This window comes from Myodes glareolus, chromosome 4, assembly GCF_982192425.1.
Source record: "Myodes glareolus chromosome 4, mMyoGla1.1, whole genome shotgun sequence".
Lineage (NCBI taxonomy): Eukaryota > Metazoa > Chordata > Mammalia > Rodentia > Cricetidae > Myodes > Myodes glareolus.
Genome location: NC_142029.1, coordinates 105,294,725 through 105,303,779, shown reverse-complemented (window position 1 = coordinate 105,303,779; position 9,055 = coordinate 105,294,725). Strand labels below are relative to the sequence as shown.

The 9,055-nt window shown below is 48.9% G+C and overlaps 1 protein-coding gene across 1 annotated transcript; it reads left to right on the top strand.

Annotated features, from left to right (window-relative positions):
* Positions 1-1,620: 1,620 nt before the first annotated feature.
* Positions 1,621-8,714, top strand: Rdh8 (retinol dehydrogenase 8). The gene is made up of 6 exons (XM_087905099.1): positions 1,621-1,723; positions 4,923-5,084; positions 5,788-5,967; positions 6,966-7,059; positions 8,020-8,203; positions 8,279-8,714. Exons 1-6 carry the CDS (start codon positions 1,621-1,623, stop codon positions 8,492-8,494), a joined length of 939 nt encoding a protein of 312 aa, XP_087761225.1. The 3' UTR covers positions 8,495-8,714.
* Positions 8,715-9,055: the final 341 nt, after the last annotated feature.

The following is a 9,055-nucleotide window of genomic DNA, read 5'->3' as shown; positions in this document are numbered from 1 at the left end:
TTTATTCATCGTGTGTGCACGTGCATGCATGTTCTATGTCACAACTCTCCAGGATAGTTAAAAGACAGTTTGGGGAGTCAGTTGTCCCTTCTTCTACCATGCAAGTTCCTGGAATGGAACTCAAGTCACTGGGCTTAGCAGCAGAAACCTTTATCCACTGAGACATCCGGCTACCCCTCGTCTCACTTCTTGACATCTAACTGACATTTTGAGAGGAGGGGATGCTGGGACAAAAGCCAGGCCTTGTGCACAAGTTGTGTCTGCTCTTGCTCTGACTGACTTCTGTCAGTGAAGACTTCCAGGAGCTCTCTTTCTCTTCCCCTGAGCAACTAGACCTTTGCCGTGCAGAGACAGTAAGAAAGAGCAGTTACTCACTCCATAAGCTCACTGACACGCCATAAGAAAGCTTCTAGACTCACTTATAAGCCAAGCAGCAGGGGTATGGCCTGTGATCCCAGCACCTGAGAGGCCGAGAGTCTCAATTTCAAATCACCGAGGCTACAGAGAGGGACCATGTCTCCAAAAACACAAAAATGTTGGAGGGCTGGTGAGAGGGCCACAGGGTGAAGATGCTTGTTGTCAAGCAGACAACCTGAGCTGGATCCTTGGAACCCACAAGGTAGAGGAAGAGCGCCCCCACACCTGCCCACTGATCTCCGTGTGCCTGCCATGGCATGTGGACACTCACACTCACAAATAGATAAGTGTAGTTTTTCAAAAGGAAAATGACCGGGTACAGTGGCTGAAGAATGAGTGTGTGTGCATGAGTGTGTGTTCATGAATGTGTGTGCACTATTAGGGCTGGCCTTGAGCTGCAGCTCCATTTATGTATGTATATATGTACGTGTGTACGTACGCATTTATAGTTGACACAAGTTTGGACTAAACTGCCCAGCCTAAAGGAAAACAACCACTGTGCATGGTGATTAAAGGCGCACACCTTTAATCCCAGGACGCAGGAGACAGAGGCTGATGGATCTCTGAGAGTTTGAGACTAGACAGTCTAATATCAATTCCAGGACAGCCAGGGCTACATAAACCCTGTCTCAAAGAAAAAGAAAAAGAAAAAGAAAAAGAAGGAAGGAAGGAAGAAAGAGAGAAACAAACAAAGAAAGAAAGAAAAAGAAAACAATCAGTCTATACTCTATGTCTTAAGAAATTTCCTTTCACCGGATAGTGGAGGCACACACCTTTAATGCTAACACTCAGGAGGTAGAAGCAGGCAAATCTCTGAGTTCAAGGTCAGCCTCGTCTACAGAGTATGTTTTAGGACAGGTAAGACTACACAGAGAACCCCTGTTTTGAACAACAAAATTTTTTTTAAAAAAATTAAAAAACAAACAAACAAGTAAATAGACAACAATCCCAGACTGTCCATCCTCTTGCCTCAGTTTCCCAAGCCAGTGCTGGAATTACAGGCCCTTCAAGAGGAAGCATCTGCTAGACCAGAGTTAGAGCTGCTGAGTTTGACAGAGGCTGCTGCTGCCTGTCCAGGGCCAGCCTCTGCCAGGTCCTCCCTGGACCTCTGGGGCTTAGGAGAGAGATGAGCTGAAGCAGTAGGTCCAGTGGGGTGGGGGAGGGGCCGTGCAGGTGACGTCACAGGTTCCTGAGAAGATCAGCATGGCCTCCCAGCCTCGGAGTGTGCTCATCTCTGGCTGTTCTTCAGGGATTGGCCTTGAACTCGCTGTTCAGCTGGCTCATGACCCCAGACAACGTTACCAGGGTAAGCACTAGCTCCCTAGGACCCACAGTTTCTAGTACTATCTCTATTATCCCAGCCTCCTGGGGTAGGCTGATCCATGGGCCTGGGGAAGAGCCTGGACACACGGAGGGAAGCCCTCTATTACACTCACTTACGTAACTCTGTCATCCCATATATGTTTCTTTTTCTTTAAGATTTATTTATTTGTATTTTATGTGTATGGGTGTTTTGGCCTGCGTGTATATCTGTGCACCACATGTGCACCTGGTGCCCAAGGAGGTCAGAGAGGGTGCTAAATACCCTGGAACTAGAGTTAGAGACAGCTGTGAGCCACCCTGAGAACTGAACCCCGGACCTCTGGAAGAGCAGCCAGAGCTCATAACCTCTGAGTCATCTTCCCAGCCCCTCACATGTATTTCTTGAGTACTGAATGACAGATAGGAAATGTTATGAAGAAACTGTGTATGTGCACATGTGTGTGCGTGTGTGTGCGCGTGCATATGTGTATGTCTGTGTGTGTGTGCATATGTGTATGTATGTGTGTGTGTGCGTAAGATGTAGACCAACTGGTAGTGTGTTTGCCAAGCATGAGCAAAGCCCTGGGTTCTATGCCCAGCTGTAGTCGCAGCACTCAAGAAGTAAACAGGAGGATCAGGAGTTCAAGGTCAGCCTCAATTATACAGCAAATTCAAGACTAGCCTGAGTTTACAGGAGACCCTGTCTTGAAAGGAGAAATTAAAAAAAAAAAACAAAAAAAAAAAAAAACAAGAAAACAAATCAACCCCAAGCCAGGCCCATGACAGGACACACCTGAAATTCTACTACTCAAGGAGTTGAGAGTGGAGGATTCTGAATTCAAGGTCAGCCTGGTTCACATAGTGATACCTATCTCAAAATAAAATAAGCGCGCAAACAAAAAACCCTCAACTCTAGATAATGTGCATTAGGAGAGGGGAGAGGAGAGAAGTAATAAGATTTTAAAAAGAAAGGAAGGGAGGAAGGAAGGAAGGAAGGAAGGAAGGAAGGAAGGAAGGAAGGAAGGAAAGAAAGAAGAAAGAAAAGGAAGAGAAATGCAGGCTTGGAATGGTGGCACAGGTCTGTAATCTTAGCATTCAGAGCAAAGGCAAGAGGATCGTGGTAAATTCAAGGCCAGACTAAGCCATATAACATGAGTTTGCCAAAAAAAAAAAAAAGAGGAGAGAGAGAGAGAGAGAGAGACTGCAGCATGCCCACTGCATGCCCAGTGGTAATAGAGCCAGGCATGGTGGCACAAGCCTGCAGTTCCAGCACTCAGGAGGCAGAAACAGGGATCTGTGAGACGGAGACCAGCCAGGGCCCAGAGCGAGCATTGACTGCTCGTGCAGGGCATCCAAGTTCTACTCCCAGCACTGACACGGGCTTTCAATCATCCAGGACCCCAGTTTCAGAGCATCCAACAGGCACAATACAGACAAAAATATTCATACACATAAAGTAAATAAATAAATCTTGGGGGGGTGCTGTTGGAAAGAAGCTGTCCTAGAAGACAGCTCAAAGGAAGCAGGCTTCAGCAACCAAGGATGGTCACTGACAGTGTCTGCACTAAGCCGGATTACAGTTCCAGGATGAAACTCTTATTGTCTTAGAGTAAACCTGACCTTGGGGCCTTAAAGGAGCCTTTAACAAGTGCAGCTGTGCAGTTCACGACTGCGCCATGCAGGCCACCCCTGGATCCTCCGGCCCACAGTATGTGGGAGAGGAAGCTGGCAGGCATCATCACTCTAAAGCCAGCTGCCAGGGTGAGGACATCACCCCAGTTGGCAGAGTTGATTCTCCCAGCCTTCTGGGTTAGAGGTGGGCACAGTATGAGAGCAGGAATTTCCCCTGTGAGCAAAGCTGCATCCCTGTAGGTGGGTAGACATCTCCTAAGGGGCCTACGACGGGGCTCAACAGGTGAAAAGGTGCTTGCCACAGAGCCAACCATCTGAGTTCAATCCCTGGGATTGAACGTGTGCGGTGAAAGAAGAAAACCAATTACTAAAATTGTCCTTTGAGCTATACACACACACACACACACACACACACACACACACACACAAATAATATACAAAATTAAAACTTTTTTCTGGTTTCTTGAGGACAGGATTTCTCTGTGTAGTTCTGGGTGGCCTGAAACTCACTCTGTAGACCAGGCTGACCTCAAACTCACAGAGATCCCCTGCCTCTGCCTCACTGAGTGCTGGTGTTAAAGGCGTGCACCACCATCATCCAGCTAAGTACTTTTTTTTTTTTAAGAATAATATTGCTAAAGAGGGTTCGGTTTGTTTTGTTGTTGGTTGCATCCTCTATGTGTGCACACGCGTGTGTGTACATGTGTGTATATGCTGGAGACAGAATGCAGGGCCAGTTGCATGCTAGACAATTGCACTACCCCAGCTGCATCCCTAGTCTTTTGTTTTGTTTTGGAGACACCACCTCACTAAGCAGCCCATGTTGACCTTGAACTCAGGACCCTCCTAACTCAGCCTTCTGAATGTTGGCAGAGGAATGCTTAGCACAAAAGTCCTAGAGATAGCCTGACAGTTGTGGCTCACATCCTTAATCCTGGCACTCGGGAGGCAGAGGCAGGTAGATCTCTGAGTTCCAGGGCAGCCAGGGCTACACAGAGAAACCCAGTCTTAAAAATAAAAATCAATCAATAAATAAAATAAAATAAATTCAACAACAATAGGTCTGAGAGACAGCTCACTCAACAAAGTGCTTTCCACACAAGCATGAAGACCTGAGTTCTATCCCCACACCTGGGTAAAAAGGCCAGGCTCAGCATTGGAGAGGCAGAAGGAGGTGGAGCCCCTGCAGCTCAGCCAGTAGTGAAGCTAGCTTATTTGATGAGTTCCAATTCAGGAAGAGACTGAGATGGCGAGATGGCTCACAGGTAAAAGCATCTGCCTCTCTTCACTCTCCAGAACCCACAGTGTAAGGAGAAAACTGATCCTCAGTTGTCCTCTGGCATCTATGCATGTGTGATGGCCCATGCACAGCACACACACACACTCACACACACACACACACATACACATTTAATTTGGGGAGGGGGTAGGTGTCTTCTAAGGAATGACACCCAGGATTATCCTGTGGCCTGTACATACACATGAACAGACACACACGGACACACACATCCTACAGAAACACACAGGGTAAAGAAGCCCAGCACCTGTCCATTTCTGCTCTCTGCCTCCAGTGGTGGCCACCATGAGGGACCTGGGGAAGAAGGAGCCATTGGAGGCAGCTGCTGGAGAGGCACTCGGGAAGACGCTCAGCGTGGCCCAGCTGGATGTGTGCAGTGACGAATCAGTGGCTAACTGTCTGAGCCACATTGAAGGAGGACGAGTGGACGTGCTGGGTGAGACTTGGAAGGTCCTGGAGTCACCCACATACATTTATCAACTCAAGTATTCACCCTCAGCATGATGACAGCTTCTAGCCCTGGATAAAGGGGTAGACCAGTTGGCCAAGAGTCAGGAGTACCAATCTGCTAATTAGAGATGCCAGACTTTGGGGGAGGGCCTCCATGGGAGAGACATCCTCACACAAAGAGAAAACCATATGTGGTTGGGAAAATTACTTCAGTGAGTCACCCAGAGACAGGAGGATGATGAAGCAGTCACTCATGTCCCTATGGAGCCTGCTAAGGCGGGTGGGTCTGGCCATCTTGGTGCAATTTTGGGGCAGACGGGAATTGCTCATGGATGGATGACAAAGATTTGGTTTCCAGTAGATCTTCTACCCACTCTCTCAGATCCAGAGGCCTGTATAAAATCCAAACTGCCTGCCAGGCGGTGGTGGCCCACGCCTTTAATCCCAGCACTCGGGAGGCAGAGGCAGGCAGATCTCTGTGGGTTCAAGGACAGCCTGGCCTACAAGAGCTAGTTCCAGTACATGCTCCAAAGCTACAGAGAAACCCTGTCTCAAAAACAAACAAACAAAACAAAACAAAAAACCAAATGGCTTAATACCACCTAGTTCCACATGTCTCCTCCTAGACTTGTTCTGAGGACTCAGGTCCTGGGGGTGACCCGAGCAACACTCTCTGTGCACCCCCTTAGTGAACAACGCAGGAGTAGGCCTTGTGGGGCCCCTGGAGGAACTCAGCCTAGCTACTATGCAGAACGTGTTCAACACCAACTTTTTTGGGGCTGTCCGTCTGGTCAAAGCTGTGCTTCCAGGAATGAAGAGGAGGCGACAGGGCCACATCGTGGTGGTCAGCAGTGTTATGGGGCTTCAAGGTGAGTCTGGGGCCTCCCCATCCAGGATTTCATAGTCCAAACAAACTTGTCTTGAGAAGGATTCTTCTCTCTCTTTCTTTCTTTCTTTCTTCCTTCCTTCCTTCCTTTCTTTCTTTCTTTCTTTCTTTCTTTCTTATTTGTTTTAAGACAGGGTTTCTCAGTAGCTATGGATCCTGTCCTGGAACTTGCTCTGTAGACCAGGCTGGCCTCGAACTCACAGAGATCCACCTGCCTCTGCCTTCAGAGTGCTGGGATTAAGGACATGTGCCACCACTACCCCACTTGAGAAGAATTCTGAAGCCCAGAAAGGAAATGTTCTGGGATTGATTTATTTTGTCTGTCCTGGTGTAAGAGTAGGCAGTAATGGTATGTATGTCACAGACAGTCATCCACATCCTAGAATCAACTCCACTTCTAGATATACCTGACACATCCTTCCACTCAAACCCCTGAAATCCAAAAGACAAAAGCCCCCATTAGGCCATTGAGATGTATATAGTGTTAGAATCCTGAGACTCAGCCGAAAAGACAGAGATCAATTTGTGATGCCTGCCACCTACTTGCTATCTGTGCTCCTGGGATCTTCTGCCTCCTCAAATCCTTCTTGACTCCCTCCCTTCCTCATCCTGGACACACTCTGTGATATGACTCCTTCCCCAGCCACGCTCTAATTGCACCTGCAATGGAGAAGCAGTAACAAGTCGCTGTGTCCATGCACCGTGGGGATGCCATAAGGAAAAGAACCATTCAATAGGGAGGGAAGGAGGGGAGCTTCCTGGGAGCAGGTAGGGCTGGAAGGCGGTGACACATTATCCAGAACAACCTCGTCCTGATGCTATTGTACCCATTGCACAGTTCCTTGCATCCATGATTCTGTCCCCTTAGCCAATGCTCAAATCCTCCATGCTCTGTGTTCCAAAGACCTCATCACCCTGGGACTCACAAAGTCTCTCACTGGCACACACAACCCTGAACCCTTTTCCCTCCTCCCCTTTCAGGTGTCATGTTCAACGACGTCTACGCGGCCTCCAAGTTTGCCCTGGAAGGATTCTTCGAGAGTCTTGCTATCCAGCTGCGTCAATTCAATATCTTGTGAGTTGGGCACCTGGGCAGCCACAGGGAAAGGGAGACAGTGAAGGGGGTGGCAGGCCAGTTAGTAGAGCCAGCACTAATGAGACCCAGTCCACTCTGAGGACAGGCAGACAGTTAATGGTGGCTTGGGAGAAAGAGACATTTCTTCAGCCATGTGCTCACTGGTAAGGAGCCCACAACCCTGTGAACAGTCCCTCACCCACGCTCTATAAGCAACCCCCACAAAACTCACTGAGTCACAAAAAAGAGAAAAACATGAGAGTAAAAGGGGGCTGGGAGGAGGGAGGGGTCGGCAGGAGTGGAAGGGGGTGAGAGAGGGTGAAGACAATCAAAGTACATTATGTACATAAGATACCCATTGTTAGCCAGGCGTGGTGGTGCACACCTTTAATACCAGTACTCAGGAGGCAGAGGCAAACAGGCTTCTGTGAGTTTGAGGCCAGCCTGCTGGTCTACCCTCCTAATTCCAGGACGGCCAGGGCTGTTACACAGAGAAACCCTATTTCAAAAAAAAACAAAGAAAAAACTAAAGAAAGGGAAAAAATGGAAATTCATTATTATCCATAATTAATATATGCTAATAAAACCTTTTTTCAAAGTGGGAGGAAGAGAGAGGAAGGTGGGGGAAACATGCTGAGAGGGAGACTGGGCTGAAGAAAGATGAAGTAATACCAAGAGGCCGTGCTGAAACGTAATAACAACAGCAGTAATAATAAATATGAGGGAGGGACCAGAACTTTGGCACACAGTGTCCCAGCACTCAGGAGCAGAGACAGGCATGTCTCTGTGACTTCACAGCCAGCCTGAGCTACATAGTGAGTTCTAGGACAGTCATGGCTACACAGTGAGACCCTTTCTCAAAATACCAATAACAATGACACCTGGAGAAAAAAAATAAGTGGAAAAACCAGTGAAGGAGTTTGCTGAAGCCCTGCATCCATATCCTGGCCCTCCTCCCAGCATCTCAATGGTGGAGCCAGGCCCAGTCATCACTGACTTTGAAGGAAAACTCCTGGCTCAGATTTCCACAACGGAGTTTCCGGACACTGACCCTGACACCCTGGGCTACTTCCGGGACTTGTACCTCCCAGCCTCCAGGGAGCTCTTCCGCTCTGTGGGACAGAGCCCTCGGGATGTGGCCCAGGTGAGTGGACAGACGCTGTGGCTCAGGATGTTGGACAGTGGTGTAAGTCCTAGAACTCAGGGTCCCCTCCTACAGGTCATCGCTAAGGTCATCGGTTCCACCAGACCCCCACTCCGAAGACAGACCAACCGTCGCTACCTCCCGTTGACACTGCTGAAGGCCGTGGACCCCTCTGGAAGCCTGTACGTGAATACTGCCCACAGCCTCCTTTTCCGCTGGCCTCACCTTCTCAACCTTGGTCTTCGATGCCTGGCCTGTGGCTGCCTCCCAACACGTGTGTGGCCCGGATGAGCAGAGCAAAGCTGACCCCTTCCACCCTGGACAGCAGGGCTGTGCCCCTAGATGATACACACTGACTTTTTCACTCACCCAGGCCCATGGGGGAAGAAATGTTGACAAGGTCTCACTATGTAGTCCTGGAACTCACTATATAGACCAGGCTGGCCTCAAATTCACGGAGAATGGGCTGACACAGCCTCCCAAGTGTTGAAATAAAAGACATACACCACCACACCCAGCTAACATTTTTTTTTTTCCAAAACAGGGTTTCTCTGTAGCTTTGGAGTCTGTCCTGGAACTAGGTCTTGTAGACCAGGCTGGCCTCGAACTCACAGAGATCCACCTGCTTCTGCCTCCTGAGTGCTGGGATTAAAGGCGTGTGCCACCACCACCCAGCCAGCCCAGCTAACTTTTTTGTTAATATGTAGGCTGGCATATGTGACACGGGTGCCCTCAGAGGCCAGAAAAGGGCATTAGATCCCCTGGAGCTAGAGTACAGTCTGTGTGAGTTGCCCAGCATGGGTAGGGAGCTGAACTTGGGTCTCAGAGGAGCCTCTTAACCTCTGAACCACC